Source organism: Ciconia boyciana, chromosome 24 (assembly GCF_034638445.1).
Source record: "Ciconia boyciana chromosome 24, ASM3463844v1, whole genome shotgun sequence".
In the NCBI taxonomy this organism is placed as follows: domain Eukaryota; kingdom Metazoa; phylum Chordata; class Aves; order Ciconiiformes; family Ciconiidae; genus Ciconia; species Ciconia boyciana.
The window spans coordinates 6,248,721-6,269,379 of record NC_132957.1 but is presented as its reverse complement, the minus strand read 5'-3'; the positions used below and the strand labels follow the sequence as shown (position 1 = coordinate 6,269,379).

General features: G+C 50.6%; 1 protein-coding gene across 8 annotated transcripts; it reads right to left on the bottom strand.

Moving 5' to 3' along the window:
• Positions 1-850: 850 nt before the first annotated feature.
• MIER2 (MIER family member 2) lies at positions 851-18,275 on the bottom strand. 8 transcript variants are annotated; one of them, XM_072845484.1, is made up of 14 exons: positions 18,241-18,269; positions 14,153-14,281; positions 13,445-13,532; positions 12,726-12,877; positions 11,822-12,007; positions 11,019-11,142; positions 10,200-10,309; positions 9,468-9,537; positions 7,730-7,896; positions 6,882-6,963; positions 6,684-6,778; positions 5,754-5,881; positions 4,589-4,725; positions 851-3,741 (listed from the first exon to the last, which is right to left on the bottom strand). In XM_072845484.1, exons 4-14 carry the CDS (start codon positions 12,867-12,869, stop codon positions 3,266-3,268), a joined length of 1,719 nt encoding a protein of 572 aa, XP_072701585.1. In that variant the 5' UTR covers positions 12,870-12,877; positions 13,445-13,532; positions 14,153-14,281; positions 18,241-18,269; the 3' UTR covers positions 851-3,265. The 8 variants fall into 8 exon arrangements, with proteins under 8 accessions (XP_072701585.1, XP_072701586.1, XP_072701587.1 ...); XM_072845485.1 differs by lacking the exon at positions 18,241-18,269 and adding an exon at positions 17,532-17,662; XM_072845486.1 differs by lacking the exons at positions 14,153-14,281; positions 18,241-18,269 and adding exons at positions 17,119-17,247; positions 17,532-17,574.
• Positions 18,276-20,659: the final 2,384 nt, after the last annotated feature.

Genomic DNA, 20,659 nt, shown 5'->3' with positions numbered 1-20,659 from the left:
AGGGGTTTCTGGCAAAACAGAGGGGCTTTGTGGTGAGGAACGAGCCTTCTTGTGGAAACATACAACGCAGTTGCAGCAGGAACGTTTCTCTCGCCTCCAGGATGTTATTTCTGGCTGAAGCCAGTGAGACATGGATGGACCCCCGCCTCCCACTGCCACGGGCTCTCTGAAGGCTGCCAGGATTTCAGAGAACTCGGGGCACCTGTAAGAGCAATGAACACCTCCCTCTCCTCCACGCACAGCGCCAGGAGGGAAAATTCAGCCAAGGAAGCCAGGCCTCCTCCCTGGTACTAGGCACGGGAAGGCAGGCAGGGCCAGGAACAGAGAGAGGAGGGACCCTGAGAACCATCCCCAGGCCCCCCGGGACAGGAGCCACAGGCAACCAGGGCAGCTCACCCACACTCCAGCCATGGGGACCTGCAGGCACAAGCCCTTCACTGATCCCGGTATGAAGATGCTCCTCACCCAGCAGAAGCAGCTGCGCTCAAGAGCGGGTCGAGTTCAGCTTCTGCACCAGGACCTTGGGGCTGTTGTGACAGCAATCGTAGCACCCAGGATGGGAGGACATGATCCCACAGGGCTCCAGGGTCATTACCTGGCCCGCCACCTCCCCCAGGACAGACCCGAGATCGGTGTTCAGATCGGTCTCTCTAAGGGGCCACGAACATCTGCTGCCAACAGCTTCCCGAGCGCTGTGCTGGGCATCCCGCCCCTGCCCACGGAGCACGCACTCAGCACAGGAGAGGATCAGACAGAAAAGGCAAGAACCCCTTTTCTCACTTCTGCCATCACGATGCACAGGACCGTGCCATCTCAGTCTCCAAAAACATGACAGGCTTCTGGCTCACTTTCAAATTAGGTTTTTAATTAAATAAATAACGTTGAGGGGTCTTCAAGGCAGTATCACTTCACAGTGTAGGGCTTGGGGGGGGGAAAGGGGGGAAAGAGTCCAGCATCGGGAGCGGCTCAAAGTGAATGTGCTTTGTAAGAAGGAAAAAGAAAACCCAACAAAAAACCAAAACCAAACCTCCTCCCCAAGTGACTCCCCCTCCCTGTCCCAGCCCTTTCTACCCCTCTCCCTTAAAGTTATGAGGAAAAAGCGCCGCACTCATGTTGAAAGACCCCATGCGAATCTGTAAACAACACTGAAGAACATAAATAAGAGACATTTTTGCCTCCCCCAGCCTCCCCTCTCCTTTCATTAGGGCTTGAAACAACCAAAGAAAAAATGCTTTCAGGAAAACTAAGAATGTTCTTGGCTGATGGAGAGGAGATGCCAAGGCCTGGCCCTCCCTGGGAGGGCTGCCCGTGCTCTCACCCTGCCTCCTCTTCTCCTTTCAGCCAAGGAGCTTCCACTCTCCCCCAGAAAAGGGGAATCACAGCCTGGGCAGTTCCACTATGGAGCGGGCACTCGTATTTGCTTTCTGTTTCCAGCAACTGGGAGCAGCCGGAGGGGAGGCCTCCGGTTACCACATCTGGTTGACAAAGCGACGCCTGGTCAAGGCAGCTGTGTGCATCTGGAGCTCAGCACCTCTCAGCAGAGCTGGCCGGGGACCGAAGCAAACTCCTGCTAATGCACGCGAAATGGGTCTGGGGCTTGGAAAATGAGAGACAAGGTCTGATTCTGTCATCCTGCGAAGCTGCCTGACGCTGTCTCTCTGCTCCCACTGCAGGGCTGAGCGCAGCTTCACAGGGCCGGGTAAAAGGAGGACCCGGGCTAATGGTTTTAGTCATCTTCCAAAGCCACTGGCAGCAGAACCAACTGCAGGATCACAGCCCAAAGGCCTCTACCAAAACAAGCAAAAAACTTCAACCCAAACCCCTTCCCAAATGCAGAAAATGGCTGGAGGAAGGGAAGATCTGCACCAGAGCCTTGCCCAGCAAGTCAGCAGACAGCATTCCCTGCGTGGAAAAAAGGGGAATGAGAACATGTGGATTTGAGCCAGCAGCAAACCCCAGACCTGGAACGCACTCGGGAAGCGAAGCAGCTCCGGACTCCAGCACACCCACAAACATGCCACTGTGGCTCTCTGCACAGCAGCTGGCCACCTCGCTGCCATGCGGGGCCACCCTCGTCACCTCCTCAAAACATTGCTAATGGCAGTGAAAACATACTTTCCTCTCAGAAAACAGAGAGCATTTTTGTGACGCAGCAAGGGGCAGGGCTGCCCAGGGACTGGCGTGCTCTCCTGCCTGGGACTCTGTGCTAGCACTGGTGTCCTAGACTTGGTGTTCTGGGAGCTAAGCAACCTCCTCCTCCCACAGCTGACAAATGGTTTGAACAAGCTGGGAAGTTACAGATGTTTTCATCTGCATTTTACCGTCTTGTACTGCAGCAGTCAGCAAGGATCAAGTCATCCACTGCCAGTAACAGAAGCGGCAGCATTGCACCACTCTGAGGCCAGGGTCGCTTTGTGGGTCTAGAAACTCCCTTTACTCCCAGTACAAGTTCTCCACGGCCCAGCACTGCAAGGGAAGGTGAGAAGGACTTAAGCGCACACAGTGCTACTGCACCACGCAGTATCCCTTTCCAAGACCTGAGGCTTCTGCCAAAGGGCTGGACCAGGCCACATCCCGCCTGCAGCTGCTGGTGGAGCGGGCAGGAAGACACACGCAGCTGCGAGAGGTCTGAAAACAGCAGTGTGCACGCCTGTCACGACTGACAGCTCAGGAGTGCAGGATAGCTGTTGGGAGGGGAATGGGGAGAATGACTTCTATTGCAACACACTATCTGTGGGTGAAGGGCCAAGACTCCTCATCTTCCTTTGGTGTCGCCATGCCCGTCTCTGCAGGCAAACTGCCCTGCAGCCCAGGTGGACTGTGCTCCCTGTGGATTTCCTAAGCTCTTGGACCTCTAGACTGCATCCCCCATCCCAGCCCCCAAAGTGCCAGGGATACATCCCTGTTCTCAAAGCAACTCTGCACTCAGACTGTCCCACCGGGGCCAAGGGACTTCTCCCCTGTCCCGAGGCAGGGACTCTCCGAACAGCCTGGCATTACCTGGGGTGACACACGGTCAACGAAACAGGGGGTGATGGACCTCCCCCCTCACTAAAGCCAGCCACCAGCTTTGCGTGATTGCGTCCAAATGCACTGGAGCAGAAAGGTGTTTGGTTTCACTGTAGCCTTGGATCAAGGAGGATGGAAAGATGGATTCTGACCAACAGCTCCAAACTGTCCCTACGGAACAGTGGAAGTTCCAGGATTTCACTCAGTCAGGTCAAAGTCCTTGCTGGGTCTGTGACAAGTTTGTGACTGGAGACTCTCACTGTGACAAAGGCTCTGACCGAGCCACAGGTGCTGGGCAAGCCTGATGAGCAGTCAGAAAACTATTTACATCTCCAATGCCAATGAGGCCAAAATCTGTGACCGATAAGGACACTTGCGCAGGGGCCACCACTGCCTCTGGGTCTCTGTCCAAATCCACAGGGCCAGCAATTAAAGGCAAACCCTCGTTAATGTCTGCAGGGAGAGTGAAGTCCATGGTTATCGTCTCACCAGAGCTCTGCAATGTCTCCTGCTTCTCTGCTAGTCCTGGTCCTGCTGGCGGCAAAGCATAGAGCCCCGATTCTGAGGGGTTGACAGTGTGTTGTGTGCAGGAAGCCAAGATGGTGCCTGAGGATGTCTCCTCCGTGGGGTCGAAGGAACAATTTGTCTCCGAAGGAGTACTGCACTCATAGCCCTGCCCCGATTCACTCACGCTGCCCAGGCTGCAGGCTGTGCTCTCCACGCTCAGGGGCTCTGCACACCACAAAAGAGGGAAATGTGGGAGATGGACAGACAGGGAGGAAGAAAGGGTGGGGGACAGCAAGGAAAAGAAAGCTAGAGTGAGTCTATAACATACAAAAAACCAGAATCCAGTTCAATCCCACCTAATCACAACAGTATTTGTTTGATGGCACAAATGTTTCTTTATTATAGCAGCCAAGATCCCTGCCAGCATGTACCGAAGAAAGGCAAGATACAGACAGCAGATGGGAGGCCATCAGTGTTTCTATGGAAATTAAAGGAAATCTCACAGAGACATTCCATGATAAGCCAAATCTTAAGTCCTATCCCCTCATGCCAACAGCCCCTGGGAGGTGCCTACATAAAGCCCTCATCTGTGGTAGGATGGCGAGGGAATGAACCCATTTCAGGCTCCCTGTGAGTCTTCTCAGAGCCAGCTCTCTCTGAAAGCAGTTCGCAGGTACAGCCTCACTTCTGGTGCCTTAAACCAGCCTCTGGAGGAGTTGCCTGTGTCTAGTCTGTCTGTGCGTTAGTGCACTGGAAGCACCTAACTCAGGTGCCCAAAGTTAGTGCAAATCCTTTTGCTTTGGGAATGACTTAGGCCACCCCTCCAAGCCTGAAGCAGGAGCAACTCTCTAAGTCACTACTGGCCAGTGTAGAGACAGATGAGTCTCCTTTGCTCAAACCAAAATCTGCCCAGGGCTGGTATTTGACACAGGGCAAAGCGAGCACACCGGCAAGGCGCATGGAGAAGAGCAGCAGCTGGTTCATGGCAACAGGAGAAAGGCAAAGGAGGGTCTGTGCTGCTGGGTGAGGGAGACGAGTTATCCCCATGGCAGACAGAAGAAAAGGAAGTTACCTGTGCTCTCTATTGCTATCTGATCTTGACTGAAGTGAGAATCCAGGCAGCTAGTTGCAGAGGGAATTGGTGGGGAGCTCCGAGAACGACTGGTGTTTTCTACTTCACCCCCATCCAAGTCATTGTCGGTGTAATCCCTGTGGGGAAAGACAGATAGCACTGCCACCACCTGTTAAGCAGAGAGACGCAGGCAGGGAAAACAGTGACTGGGATTAAAACCCATCAACAAATAAAGCAACAGGACTGTAGAGACCTCACTAGAATGAACGTCTGTCCCTTCCTAGTCTGCAGACCCCAGTTTAGACTCTGCACTGAGGCGATCGCAGGTAACTCAGTGTGGCTAAGACCAGCCCATGATAAACCAGAACGGGCTCTGTAGCTGTCCAAAACAAAGAGCTCTGCCCCCCCAGCTCTCTACAAGCCCCAGCCCCTTCCAAAGCAAAATAAATGATCAAATGCTCTCCCCAGGAAACAGCCAGCTTCACAGAATGACTGCAGTGGGTTGTGACAATGTTAATGCACCAGCAAAGAGCAAGTGATGAGAAAATATTTTCCCACCCTGGGGGGATTTGAGATTTCAGGTATTTTCCTGTCTTGCATCAGAATTAAAAAAAAAAAAAATCTAAGACTTCATCTAATGCTTTTAATTGATTAAACTTAAATATTTCATGTTGACCTTTTAAAACATTTCAGTTTCAACCTTTCTGAAAAGTATTTTCTGTAATTAGCATATATTTCAAAGTGAAGAATTTGGCTCAAAGGGTGGCAGCAGGGAAAGAAATTAATTCAGGCTCCAAAACACCAGAAATAGTGTATTTTTTAACTTAAAAAGCTCCCTTCCCAAAACCTCATTGAACTGAGTTATTTCCTGAGATCAGCCCTGAATCCCTGACCCTAGCCCTAATTTTTGTGAATGCATTTGTGTGAAACAAAACAGTGTTTTCTGATACAAGAAAGTCCACATGCAAGCAAATAATTGCTTTATCTTCCCTCCCCACACTAACAGTGTTTATGTTTTGAGAATATCCAGTGCATCCCTCCATGCTCCCACCCAAGAAACCTTCTAGAGCAGAAAGCGCAGTCTTTTAAGCGGAGGTGCTTTGCAGCAGGAATCTTCACTTGGAGGTTAATATTACTAATTTTAGTGTGAGAATATTCCACGCACGTGGCTCCAGGGTGGAGGACGTACTTCTTCCTTCCTAAACGAGTCTGCTGAGTGAAGTAGTCATAGCGCTCTGATTTTTTCCACATGTAGTAATACTCCACACACTCGCCCACTGACCGGGTGCGGACCTGAGGAGAAACATCACAGTCAGAAAGCCATGCATCAAGATGCATCTCATGGAGCAAGGACTACTCTCCCATTTAATCAGCACAGAAAATTAAGTGCATTACAGTAATTTATATTGCTATGGACACATCTACACTGCAGAACGTAAGCACATACTGAGATTTCCAAGGTGGTAATTGGCCAGAGAAAGAACTCCCCACAGTGCACAATTGCTCTTGCAGACCCCAGTGTGGGTTCACACACGGTACATTCGTGCAGGACTTTCCTGCGCTTCCAGTAGCACACTTAACATCAAGAGAGCAAACCTGCATCCATTTTCACTGGCCAGCATCAACATGCCCACAATTAATCAGCGGTAGAACTGGACTCTCTGGTTCTGCCAACTCGCAGCACAGCAGCATATGTCCTGGGGCCCAGCTCTCCCTACAACAGCATCTTTCATTCTAGAGGACCCCAGGGGACTTTACAAAACATCCACATGCTCAACTCACTCATTCACAGAAGTACTGCAAGGGCTGAGAGTTTGGAAAGAACTTTTGAGACTCCAGAAAGGGCTAATCAGTAATTAACTGACATCACTCATGCAGGTCAGTGTTGTTTGTGACTTCTCCCACCTGGAAAATAAGGCAGAGCAGGGCAGTGAACAGCCCATCACCTGCTAGCATGAGTCAACACAAAGCCTGGGATCGGAACTCGGCAGTCCTGAACTTCCTGCATTAGCCGAGGCTCAAAACATACCTCTGGTGCAAATGCACGTGCCTCCTTCCCTTTGTCTTAGTGGGATGCAGGGGTGAGCGTCCTTACCTTGTTTGCTTGGATAAGATGAAAGTTTTTCCCATGGACCCTGAAGCCATGTTCAAAATTTCTACATTCTTCCTCACTCCAGGCACAAAGCTCATCTATAGCAGAAAGAAAGAGGAATTGGAGGAGATGTACAGAATCTAGAAAGAGTTACATGTGCCTTGATGTTTGGGGTAGAACCAAAATATGGGAGGTTCTCACCTCTGATAACCTTCACATTGAACCTTAACCTCCGCAGTGCCTCTTCTGCATTGAAGTTGCATTTAACCAGTTCATACAAAGCCTAGGAAACAGGAGAAAATTACTGACAGCACATACCTGAGCAACACACCACAAACCAACCTGCTCATGACTCACGTTTGTTTCGTAAAACTTATTTTTCCCAGGAGCCACTTTGCCACTAACCCAAGCTTGACCATCAGCATAGATTATTCCACTTTTCAAGGTGGTGGATTACAAACCCTGGGACTGAAAAGATGCAGTTCTACTAGCAGCTCTGCAGATTACATGTGTGCCTCTGTGTTTCTGCAGGCTTACTGTGAGAATCTAACCTGACTAGCTTAGAGGAAACAACTGCTCTGAAGTTTCTTAGCCAAATGTTTGATCTTCTGCTGGCTTCAAAGAAGAATTAGACAACGCTATAGAGGACAGATCCAAAAGGATGTTCCTGCTGCAGGCTCTAGCTCAGAGAGTTTGGGATACTGGGAGAGTACAGTCAAAAAACAGTACCCATTCTCTACTTGCCCAGTCTGTTACACGCTTTCCAAAACTTCTGTTATTGTGTTGGAAAAAAAGCACTAAGCTAGACAGGCCTGTGGTGCGATCCACCACAGCCTTTTCCTGTGTTCCCAACAGGAGGGTGAACAGCCTCCCAAGACTGCAGCTGAGCAGCACACCCTCACTTATCCATGAAGCAGGAGTAGAGGATCGCTGGAGTTAGGTCTCATTCTCTTTTAAGTGGGTCTCTCAGTCAGGATCTCTGTAGGAAACGCACTATTACGCCAGCACCGTTAGAGTATCTGCAGGCTGCAAGAAGTCCCAATGCTTACCTGTTCATTGTCCTTCACCATCTCTCCTTCTGGCAGGCTGCTGCTAGACAGCTCGTCCCATCGCCGCTTCACTGCACGGTATAGGAACTCTTCAACCTCTCTCTCAGGGAGTATGTTTGGGTCCCAAAGCAGCTGATCTTCATTCTCATAGGCTAACAGAAAAAGCACTGAAATAAGCTAATCAAACAGAAAATTCTGCTGCTTTTGAGAAATAGCCTGCATGTACGTGCATGGGAGAGACAGAAGGAGGGAAGAAATCTTTGCTTGGTACTCCAACTTGGCACTAGAGATGACAACCATCTCTGTGAAGGTGCTGCATTTTCCCTCCTGATTTTGGAGGCAGATAAGCTTAATACTCTTTATACCCCTTTTAGAGCCCTAAGCACAGGCTCGGCTTGCTTCCACTTCTTCAGAAGGGTTGGTTGACAAGGTTTTTGTTACCACCTTCTCAAAGATTGTTGCTTTGATTCCTTAACCCTGGCAACTAAAAAACCCTAGGGTCTAAGGTGTCTTTTCCAGCACACAGTAAACAAAAGGAGTGGGAGGTGAAGGCAGCTTTGAGCTACAACCCTGGCCTAGGCTCAAGACCCTCTCACTGTCCTAGACACAAAACTAAGCAGCTGCAAGGCTGTCCCTCCCCTGTGATAGCTTGTAATACTCCTCCATGAGCTGCTCCACCCAGGCAGAATAGCAGGAGCACACTGCATCACCAAGTGATTCTTGCCTCTTTCAGCTTTTAAGGCTCTTAGCCCATGAGAACACGGCACACAACAATGCAGAGAGATGTTTAAGTAAAATAACAGCGCAGAGGACAGCAAGAAGAAAGACTCTGCAATAAAAAAAATAATCAGAAATATTGAGATTTTTCTATTCAAATAAAAACATTAGCACCCTCTGTACTTAACTCATTTCTAGAGGCAAAGGAACTAATTCTTCTGCCCTGTAGAATCACTAAAATCAGGTCAGAGGCACTACAGACATGGCATACCTGATCCCAATGGGGATCTTTTATCAGTTTCCTTTCATTTCATACTGATGCAAACACAGGTTATGGAAAACGTGCACTAAATCTGTGGTCTTCAATACAGAAGGCTGAGAGCACTGATAAAGTAACAGCAAAAAGTTCTGAGAACTATATTGGGTAAATCTGAAATGATACCTGCAAAACTGATAACTTTAACTAATTTGCTCAGGGTCTGTTAGGATAAAAGAACTAGGGAGGAAGCAAGTAATTTCTAAACACATGGCTTTCTGTTAGCTATCTTGTTCAGAAACTCAACAAGCTGTTGCTAGTATTCCAGTAGTTATCAGATGCGATCTGCAAATCAAGGCACCTCCATCTACTCTGCAGACAGCCTATCAAACTGGAAACTGATCAGCTCCAGGGAGTACTGAGTGACAATAACCCTGGCTACTTAAGGAAGACATCAGAGAAAAATAAATTAGAGTAGTTCCAGAAGGGTACTCCTTCTCTTTGGCTACAGCTGAGACCCGCTCCTCCAAACCTGTCACACCAACCCAGTTTTCACTGAGCTTCTTCGCTTCTGTAGCTCTATAACTAGCCCTGTTCAAACAGGCTACTTTAAAGCTAGCTCAGGTGTAACTGTAAATTTTGGTGTCAACACTGAGAGGCACCAAGCCTAGAGACACAGAGCAGAACTGGTGAACCAGGGCCCCATCAGACGCCCAGGCCAGCAGCCCTACATCCAAACAAGATACACAAAGCAGGCGGCCTTACCTTTTTCACCGTGCCTGTTTAAGTGGACGATGGGAACAGTGGCTTGGTACTGAGGTCCAACCATGATCTCCTGAAATATCACCACAGAGAAGTGGGTAAATTGAAATGAAAAATGCTCCACGTAGGTGCTGAGGTATACTTCATGATTTAGGGACTACGACTTGTATATTGGTAGTCCCCAATGTCACTATTACTTCTAGGGAACCCTGACTATTTTATAGGGTAACAAAAAAGATTTACTACCAACCAGATGATACTTTGGGGACCTTAGGCATTTACATAGTTTTAATGTTAAATATATATGGCAAGCAGCTAAGGCTGGAGATAAAGAAATGAAGCAGCTCTCCTGCAACCTTCTCAACCAGGATGAATTTGGAAGTCTGCTCCTCTCTTTCATGTGATGGTTCCCCCTCAGTAAATCCTGCTGGGAATACTGCACAGCATTTCACCTTTATAGGGCTACAGGCTGCAGTTTTAATTTACCAAGGCACAACAGCATTTTCCACATCTGAAGCAGAAGATAATTTCAGATACAGATTTCAAGATTGTATTAAAAAAATCTCTTGTAACCCGTATCTGCCACTGCCTTCCAGAAAATGCAAGGCACTGAGCAAAAGAAAATAAAAGAAAGAAAAATTATTGAGGAAATATCACAGCGCTATGGTGTCATGCTTTTCTCAGACTCAGGCGCATTGTATTAGCTCCCCCTCCCAATGCACTCAAGTCGTTTACCTTCTTACACTCATTGGATGGGATGGAATCCTCCTCTGAATCCTCAGCCATGGAGGAAGCACACGGAGATGAACAGGGCTCTTTGTCTTCATCAGCAAGGAAGTTGTTTGCTTTGTGGGAAAGGAAAAGATCTGTAGTTATGCAGTGTTTGGGGTTGTTTGTTTGGTTTTTTTTTTTTCTATTGCTCTCTTCCCTCTCCTTCCCTTCATCTTCTGTCCTAAAGTTATGGACTTCTGTCCTTAAGCATCCTTTCAGCATGTTCCTCAGTGACAACTTACTCATATTTTAATTTTCTCCTTTTAAATAAAAGAATTTGCACACTTGCCACATGGGTGGTGCCGACCAATCCAGGGAGCTCAGAATCCTTCGTTTTGCAGGCTAGCAGAAGGAATAAGATCACTTTATGCCAAGTCTCTCTCATGCACCTTGGCTTCCTGAGTATTCCAGTATTTAGGAACTGCCACAATATATCACACCACTAGTACTACTGAATTTATTCACTTCTAGAGATGTCAGATCAGGTACTGATCTTTCAGACTGCAATTACAGCAGGTAGCAAAACAATTCTCACTTTCTCAATGTTATACGTTAGAGCTAAAGACAATTCTCTCCTCACTCCACTGCTCATCTACACTCTATCACGTCCTAACCGATGCATGGTAACACCGTTAGCACTCAGGTTTATTTGCAGCCCCGAGAAGGAAAGTGGAAAAATTGATGTCAGGAAACTTAGTGACAAAATAAAGAAAAACATTCTTGCCCTATTCTACACATCACATCTAAATAAAAACCAATTACTTAGAAATTAGCGACACATACAGCCAGGCTGGTTTGGGAATAGGTCCGATGCATCGTGGGATGTGACGGATGGAGTCAGATCATCAGCTGAAGACTGTGTCTCCTCCTCTTCTTCCCCTGAAAGCAAATCCTTCGCTATTTGTTCCTTTTAACAACAACAAGAAAGTGAAAAATATTTTTAAATTAAAAAAAAAAAAAAATATGCGGGGGGAGGGAGGCCTAGAGTAAAGCATTTCTGGCCAAAGGTGGCCACATCCACAGGTCTCCTCACCCTCCCATAGCTTCTCCAAAGACAGATTGCCTCTCACGCTCCCCACCATCCCCAGATTATCCTTCCTAGAAGCACTTCTACAAGTGCCAAGAGTGGCTTCCTATGGAAGCCAGAGAGAGGACAAGCAAGTGGCCCCTTCTGTAGAGCTCCAGCCAGAGCAAATATCTCAAAGATCCTGGAATGAAAAAAAAAGCTTTCTACAGACTTTAGCTAGAACAGGAAGAGCCATAGCTTCAGCTGGGAAGATACAACCCCCCCCGACTCTCCACCGATCCACATCTATGTGTAAGGACTTGTAACCCAAGTTCCATAAAGAGTTTTTACAGTGTTCTTTTAAAAACAGTTATCCTTTCTCCAGTCTCCTCTAAACTCTTTAAACTTAATTTCTGCACCTGGCATTCCTCACTGGGACACCAGAACTAGGCAGGCCCCTTCCCCCAGCATTAGTCAAACCCCACCTGCAAAGAGCTACGAGACGTCTCAAGCTCCAAGACAGTACAGTAACCTACAGCACAGGCTAACAGCATACACCCAAGCAGACAGCTGCTCTTACCTTATCCAGAGTCATATCTGGGAGATTTGGAGCAATATCATTGCTCTCACTGTCCTGCTCCGAGATGGGATCAGATGCCTCATAGCCATAAAGTGCAAGCAGCTCCTCAAATGGCATTTCACTGCTCTGAGCGAGAGGAGGACAAAGCTTCATCAGGAATGGAACAATCACCGAGTACAACACCAGCTGTAGTGAACACAGAGATATGCAGAGGCAGTCAAGGCAGCTCTGCTCTTCTGGGGGCTCTGAACTGCCTCGGGTAATGCTGCGTAATGAAGGAGGCACGGTCTATCAGGACCCACCATAACCTGTTCTTCTCAAAGGCAGAGAGAAGCCAGGAACTTTCACCCTGAAGCAATACAGTCAAGGGTATTTTTAAAATATCCTTTTTTTTAATACTAGATTTCATGCTGGTGAAGAGATGACAGACAGCAGAACTGTATTTATACCGAGGAAGGGAAGGAGCAAATCCCTGCATTAGTCCTGTGCCTGACCTGAAGAGACAGTCTCTGTCACAAAGAACACGCTTTGTGTTCCACTGAGGCCTCTGCGGGACCACCCACAGGAGCACCACATCATCTCATCTTTGTGTTTCCTCCACTGTGAAACGGACATATATGCAACAGCTGATGGCTCTTCAGCAAGATGAGCGAAGACCACCTTGTCAGAGTGGCTACTTGACAGAGGAAGACTCCAAAATTTACTGCTGCCACCTGTTGTCAAAACCATTCCTTCCCATCCAAATGCAAACTTAAGACTCACTGATGGGTGGACCTAAATGCAGCGCATTGCCAGCTGAGCAAGCAAGTCAGAGTTTCACACAAAGATCTTTGGTACCAGTACTGTAAAAGCAAACAAGAAAATCCAGCAGGTAACTTCCCTTCCCCTCCCTTGCTGCCTTTACCTGAGAAGCACTGAAACTCTTCTCCAGCTCTTCTAAGGATTTCTGCTTCTCCTGAGTATCATCTTCTTCTTCCCTTTCATCCCGTACACCATAGTTTTGTGAAAGGATCTCTGCTAGGTTCAGTCGATGATCAGCTGAGCCCATTGACACAACTGCAGGGACAGAAGAAGTTGCAGGAAGAAGTTCGGATACTAGCACCACCCTGGACCACATCTTCAGATGCAACAAAGCTTGGGACGACCCTCTCTTGTGTGTGCAGCCATGATAAGCCAGAGGGAGAGATCAGGTAGAAAGGAGTGAGAGGGGCTGGGGAACACAACTGAAAGAAGTCACTCCGTGAGCACTAAATTGCAAAGCCTGGTTCTCTGCACAGTCAAGTTCCACAACTGACCGAAAGCTGAATCTGAAGGTTTTCTGAGTATTTATGTGTCTCTCCTGACTGGATTCGCTAATGTCATAACATGTGAATGCATACTGCAGCCTTTCCTTCGCCTGAGGCATTTTTAGGATAATTACCCCTTATTGCAAGAATGGGCAAATGGACACTTGTAGGAGCTTTGGCATCTTTAAGACTTTCCTCCTCTGTCAAATGGCACGGGAATCAACCACCAGGTTTGGACGATGTTGGAAGGAGAAGGGAACAGACAGGCTGATCACAGGAGCCTTGTTTCCTCTGGAACCCAGACCAACAAACAGAAGCGTACTTAAACTGTGGCTACCTGCTGCACTCTGAAGGCCAGGCTCTCCAGGACATAGACTGTGGGCTGGGTATGGCACCACCCTCGGACTCTGCCTGCCGACCGAGGCCTTCAAGAAAAGAGAAAAACACAGCTCAGACATCTCTTCTTAGAAACATAACACGCCTCCAGCCACTTAACCCCACCAGCAAATGCAATTAATTTAATTTCAAAGCAAAAGTTAACAAAACCCACACAGGATAGTATTAGAAACTGTGCTGTGCAAAAAGAGGTCTAGTCAAGTGTATTTAACAGCTCTTCCAGGCCTCCTCTCCTCCGGATTCATCACGTTCCCCTCAGTCTCTAACTGCATATGGCGGTGTTTCCATTTTATCTTTTTATCTTCAGCACTCCACTAATTATTTATCCTCTCACCAGTTTAAGACCTCAGATCCTATGGCTTACATTTTCACATAAAAGAAGGATTTTGACCCTAAGCCATTATTCTACACACATCATGCTTGTTTGAACACAGCATTTTTATGAACTGACCCACTCTTTGGAGAGGCAATTGGAAGCAGCCGGCCACAACACACTGGCTTCTCCCTAATGCCTCACCGCCTCCAGAAGGCTCAGAGGGGTGAGCAAAGAAATTTAGAGCTGAGCAGGCAGCGAAGGAGTCTGGTAGGACTGCGAGAGGCACAGGTGAGGTGGGAAAGGGTGAGACAGGTAGACACCGAGAACAGGCACCTGCTTTCTGGCATTCAGTGCTCGGTCAGAAGTTCAGGCAGCAGTATGGGCTGAGGCCTGGAAAACAACCCAGAACATCTGCTGCTCCTTGGGCTGCTGTACATGGAAATGCTGTTCATCAAGTTCAGCCTAGGTAGGGAGCAAGCAGGTAATTAACCAATGCCTTTGGGTGACTGAGAGCATCCGACTGCGGAAAAAAATCATAGTGTCAGTCCCCCAGTCACCAATGGCATCTTTTTATGATTCTCAGCCATTAATAATCTCAGCCGTGCACCATCACTCCTCACTTACTCAGTGGGAGCCAAGATATCTACAATGCTTCAGTACGAGGCTCCTATGACTTATTTAAGAAAACATAGTACAGCTTCACATCAAAATTCATCCTCTAACAACACAGCAAAGTATACACTAAAAAAGGCACCCCAGACTTTGGGTTCTGAGTTAGTGCCTTCAGGTATTAACACATATATTGCAAATTCCATAATGACTAGAAGCAGCTGTTTTCTAGGCATAATTACCACTAAGATAACGGTTGGCCTGGAAGGCAGCAGAAGATATTGCCATATGAGAGAAGGACTGAGAGGGAGGAAGGGAAAGGATCTGTGAAGCAGCTGTGGAATTCTTGCTCCTTCCTCTACCAGGACTGGTGAAAAGAGGATGCCGCTAGTCCAACTGGAGCACAGACTGTGTGCTTCAATTCACCATCCCCAAGCGTCTGATTATTAGCAGCAAGATAACCCCACTGGAGACCACTTTGTCTGGCTGCAGGCAGAGCCCAGTGACCGTGCACACTAAAAGAAAAGGGAGGAGTTTATGGGATAATGAAAGGAGAAGGGGACAGAAAGGATTCGGACAGCCTCCATTTTGAGGATGGTCATACCGGGAAGCAGCTTCGTAACTCAGGAAAGTGTCAATGCCCCTTTGTTGGGCCTTGCTGGAACGTGACCAAGTACAAAACCCTGTTGGATAAATCCTTCCAAGGAAACAACCCCGGTTTCATGAAAAGCATAAGGGTGAGGTCTACACTTACTCCCTCTAGTCTTGAGCGATCTGCAGAACTCTCTTTCCTGAGACAATGATCTATATATCGATTGTGTCTCCTTCACATGGGGATCAATAAGGAGCTGCATGCAAAGGATTTTGAAAACAAAGACCGAAACTGTTAGCAGTGGCTGGCCTGGCTTGAAAAGATGTCAAGAATACTTCAGGAATGATGGGATCTATTATATACCTGACTGATATTTCAGATCAGGTGCTGAAATGAAGAGTAATAGTCCGTACGACAGGATGACAACTCAGTAACTAATCACAAGTTTATTTCCCAGAAGCAGTAAGGTAGCATTAGAGCAAGTGGGAATTGCTGTGAGCTGGAGTTGCCACAAAATAACTAGCACTGGTGCGTTTGAGCTGAGAAAAGAAGAAACAAGTAACAGACAAAGTAAATGGCCCATTCCACACCCAAATTTAAACATGTGTGAAATCGAATGATCCCTCAGATTATTTACAAATCCAGAAGACCACGGAAACCAGAGTCAGAGTCAAAGGAGCAGGGGAGAAAGGCAGGTCTGGCTTAAATATGTAAATGATGACAGAGAGAATATTCCTGATTACACTGATTGCCGATGCCACGTGATGTGGAGTTATTTCGTTTGAAGGCGAGGTAGTCTGACACTTCAAATCCAAATGTCACACAGGAGGCAGAAAATGCAACAGCATTACACACGTCAGAAAGACAGCAGCAACACTGAGGCACTACCAGATACTTCCAGATCAAGAATGGTTCTTGGACAAGGTATAGATGCTCCTATTGCTGGTGACAGTTTTGGTCACCATGAAAGGTCACAGTGGTGAACTCCATTTATTTTGACAGTGCAGCATGATGCTGGAAAAGGGCTCCTACATTTAATCACGGGGGGAAAAGGGAGATTAAATTCCTTTCATCTCACTTCAAGTTTCCCAGCAGCTGCTTTCCTTCCACTAGTCTCTGCTTCTCAGGCATGAGAATAACTTTTGTCTCAAAAGTTACACCGAGGTTGACCAATTACTCACTCCCATGTTTGTATTTCTGGATGACTCCAGCACTCCTTCCTTAATTCTGGACTCAAGTTTTTGAGCACATGGAACAAAGCAACAGCCATGTTTCAGAAAACGCAGGCAGAGGAAGAGCCTGAGCTCTGAGCTTTTTGCACTGAGAAAGCTGTTTTCCAGTGCAAGGCAGATCGTTTGTCCAGAGAACTACCAGAGAAAACCCTTCAAGCTGAAACCACTGTTGCAAGAAAGTGAGGAAAAAGAGGGAAAGTTTCCCTTTCCAGTGTTACTACTTTAATTACTAACATGGTTTCCTGAGCTAGTTTAACACGTATTTCAGACTCAGTGAAAGAAGCATTCCTTGTTCCTTTGCTTTGTCCATACTACTTGACATGGGTCCATTTTCTACGAACTCCAGCTGTAGCCAGAAGGAAGTGGTATGGATGGAAACAGATTCATCCTGTAAGCTATGGGCCTGAAAGAGCAAAAAGCAAACGGCGGACAAGACACACAGGTAATCTCCTGCACCGCTCAGGAAAATCAGCGCCCAAATCACACGCCGTTGCAATGTCACAGCAAAGATACTCCGCAGTTCAAACCTCTTCTGCGAGACAGTGACGGCTCCTGGATCTCCCCAAGACAGAGACCTGTGTGCACAACGGCAACGTGGTGCAGCGTGCCAGGGCAGCACTTCAGCGTGTCACGTCAGCCCAACAATGTGCCAAAGTAATGCTTTGGCACAGATGAATGCAGCACCCTTCGTGCTCCACCAAAGGCGGCAGCGAAGACCAAACCATTCTGGATGGGATGGCAGGCAGGCCAGATGGCACCTCGCTCATGCAAAATGCCGAAATACCCTGAAAGCGAAGCCCTGCCATCAAACAGAAGTTGTCTCAGCTAGCGGTGTTCTGAGACCCTGCGACAGAGCAGCCAGCTACCTCGATGTCTTCCCAGCATCCTTTTCCCACGTCGTGGTCACCACAAGGATCTCGGGATGGAAATGAAGTGCAGCTGTGCCATGACAACGATTACAACAGGATGGTGATATTTCAAGGACGTGTCAAGACCTGACAGGGAATGGCATCACCAACCATAAGTCTGGCGGAGCGATGGCAGCAACATTTCGGCACGAGGCACCAAGAGAAACACGGCGTCGCAATGGGAGAGGCAGCAGGCGCATCCCGACCCAGCACCAGAGCACAAGCCCCCCTTGCCCACCTGCTCCCTTGGCAGGGCAGTTCTCCCGGTCCCAGCCACCCAGCCGAACCGTTCCTGCTGCCTTCCCCAGCCCTCTGCCATTCCCACGTTCCTGACCTCCACGTTCTCCCGCTGCTCAGGCCCTGTCGCTTACCTCCAGCCTTTCCGAGCCCCTTTCCAGCAGCTCCGCACCTCTCTGACCCCGGCTCCCCAGAGACCCCAACGCTGTCGGACCCTGCTGTGCTAAAGCCGCTTCGGACTCCCGCTTCGCTCTGTGCCACCGCGCCTTTCCGCCAGCCTTCCGGACCCTCGCTGCCCCGCGGGGGAAGCAGCCCTCGCCGGGCCGAGGCGCCGCGGCCGCGCTCCAGCCCCGGCAGTCCCGCCCGCCGCCCCCCGGCCCCTCAGGCGGGCCCTCCGGCCCAAAGCCCCTTTAAGCTGCCCGCTTCTCCCGGGGATCCGGCGACGGGCCCTCCGCCGCGGGCAGCCCCGCTGCCGCCTCCTCCGGCGCTGGCGGGAGGGCAGAGCCGGCGCCGGTCCCCGGGCTCAGGCGCTGCCCCGCCGCCCGCCCCGGCTCTCCCGCCGGGTCTCTCCCAGGCGCCCCTTCCCCTGCCCGCCTTCCCGGCCCCAGGCCGCCCCCCGCCCCTCGGCCTGCTGCCGCCCGGAGCCCCGGCGCCCCTCGGCCCGAGCGCCCCCGCCCCGGCGGGCCCCGCTCCGGCGGCCCGCGCCGCCCCATCCACCCCGCGGCCGAAGGACCGCGGCCCCGGGCTGCCGGGGCTCGGAGAGGCCCCGGTGTCCCCGCCCGGCCGGGGGAGGCGGGAGGCCCGAAGCCCGGCCCGGCGCGACCCCGCCGGCGGCTCACTCACCTCCGCCATGGCCGAGCGCGAGCGGCGGGGGGGGGGGCGCGGGCCCCGGATGCGGCGGCGGCGGCTCATTGGCTGCGGCGCCGCGAGGGCGGGGGAGCGCCGGGGGCGCGGCGGGGCGGGCGGGGCGGGGCCGCGCCAGGGGGCGGGGTCAGGGGTCAGGGGGCGCCGGCGGCGGCGGGGCCCGGGGCGGAGGCCGCGGCCGGGAGCCCGGGCGTCGTTCGGGCCGAGCGCCGCAGCCGTCGCCTCCCGGAGACGCCCCCGCGAACTGGCGTGGGGAGGGAGGCCACCGCCGCCGCCTGCTCGCGCGGGCTCGCAGCAGCGCTCCCCGAGCGCCGGGCCGGGCCGCAAACCCGCCGTTGGACCCGCTTCGGGGTCGTCGTTGTGAAGGGTCGGGCGGCTCCGAACGCCCGCAGAGCCCGAGCAAGCGCGCACCGAGACACCGGGACAGGGGCACCTGCGGCCCCCGCGCTGGGCCCGGGCCGTCGTGGAGAGGAGGCTCCTGCCGCTGGCGGTGCCCGTGCGCACGTGCTGAGGTCCCTGTGAGCCACCGGCCCCGGTCCCCTCCACCAGCCGTGGCAGGCAGGGGCTGTGCAAGGCCTGGGGAGAGCCCCCGGCTCAGCAGAGCCCGGCTCAGCGCAGCAGGTCCCCCAGCGCAGCGCAGCGCAGCCCCCGTGCTGAGCTCCACCGGGGAAAGCCTCAAAGCCAGGTCACAGTACAGAAAAACACCAGGGACCGCGTGTCTCAGAGGCAAAAGCAATGCTCACAACTGCAACCCGCACTTTATCGTAAACGCCAAAGTTTAATGGATCACAAAGCTTGAGTCTGCAGGAAACAAACCTTCAGTGACTCTCGCTGAGCAACTTGTTGATAAAAAGTCACCGCATCTCATTTAGCGGTCATAGAAGAGGGAAACCAGGGTAGGAGCCCAGGACCGGTCCCTGCCTTGCAAGGACTGAAATGTAAACACTATTTCGTGGTTCCTTGCCGTGGCTGTACTCGGAGAACACCAGAGATGCACTTACGGAAGCTGCTTGATGGGTCTTTTCAGTTTAACTGATGACGAGCCACACGCTTCCAGAGCGTAATCCTCCAGCGCGCTTCGTCCTCCTTTAATGCTGTGCATCGCTGGGTAAAGAACTGGCTGGATGGCAGGGCCCAAAGAGTGGTGGTGAATGGAGTTTACTCCAGTTGGCGGCCGGTCATAAGCGGTGTTCCCCAGGGCTCTGTGTTGGGGCCAGTTCTGTTTAACATCTTTATCAATGATCTGGATGAAGGGATTGAGTGCACCCTCAGTAAGTTTGCAGATGACACCAAGTTGTGTGGGAGTGTTGATCTCTTGAGGGGAGGAAGGCTCTGCAGAGGGACCTGGACAGGCTGGATCGATGGGCTGAGGTCAATGGTATGAGGTTTAACAAGGCCAAGTGCAAGGTCCTGCACTTGGGCCACAGCAACCCCATGCAACGCTACAGGCTTGGGGAAGAGCGGCTGGAAAGCTGCCTGGCGGAGAAGGACCTGGGGGTGTTGGTTGACAGCCGGCTGAATATGAGCCAGCAGTGTGCCCAGGTGGCCAAGAAAGCCAATGGCATCCTGGTTGTATCAAAAATAGCGTGGCCAGCAGCACTAGGGAAGCGATCGTGCCCCTGTACTCAGCACTGGTGAGGCCGCACCTCGAATACTGTGTTCAGTGTTGGGCCCCTCACTCCAAGAGAGACATTGAGGGACTGGAGCGTGTCCAGAGAAGGGCAACGAAGCTGGGGAAGGGTCTGGAGCACAAGGCTGATGGGGAGCAGCTGAGGGACCTGGGGTTGTTCAGCCTGGAGAAAAGGAGGCTGAGGGGAGACCTCATCGCTCTCTACAACTGCCTGAAAGGAGGGTATAGAGAGGGGGGGTCGGTCTCTTCTCCCAGGTAACAAGTGATAGGACGAGAGGAAATGGCCTCAAGTTGCACCAGGGGAGGTTTAGACTGGATATTAGGAAATTTTACTTCACTGAAAGGGTTATCAAGCATTGGAACAGGCTGCCCAGGGAAGTGGTTGAGTCGCCATCCCTGGAGGTATTTAAAAGCCATTTGGATGAGGTGCTTAGGGACATGGTATAGTGGTGGACTTGGTAGTGTTAGGTTTACGGTTGGACTCAATGATCTTAAAGGTCTTTTCCAACCTATGCGATTCTGTGATTCTGTGATCTCCAGGGCTTCCTGTAGCAAACCACCCTGCCAGGGGACCCTTCTGCCCCTCGGGGACCCACAGCCGCAGCCAGTGGGCCAGCGCTTTCCTCAGGGCGCACATTAACGAGCTGTCAACACGATTGGCACGACGCGCAGCTACATTTGCCACCAGATCTCACCGTTTGATCAGGTCCAGTAGATCATCGTTCAGCTCAAGCCAATGCCTCTCAGGCTGTGACCAGATCTGCCTCT

Coding starts and splice junctions, on each gene's coding strand:
- MIER2 (XM_072845480.1), bottom strand. Junction 10,310..11,018: donor ATTCCCAAACCAGCCTGGCT/GTATGTGTCGCT, acceptor TTTCCCACAAAG/CAAACAACTTCCTTGCTGAT. Junction 4,726..5,753: donor GTCCTCCACCCTGGAGCCAC/GTGCGTGGAATA, acceptor CTTTCCCCACAG/GGATTACACCGACAATGACT.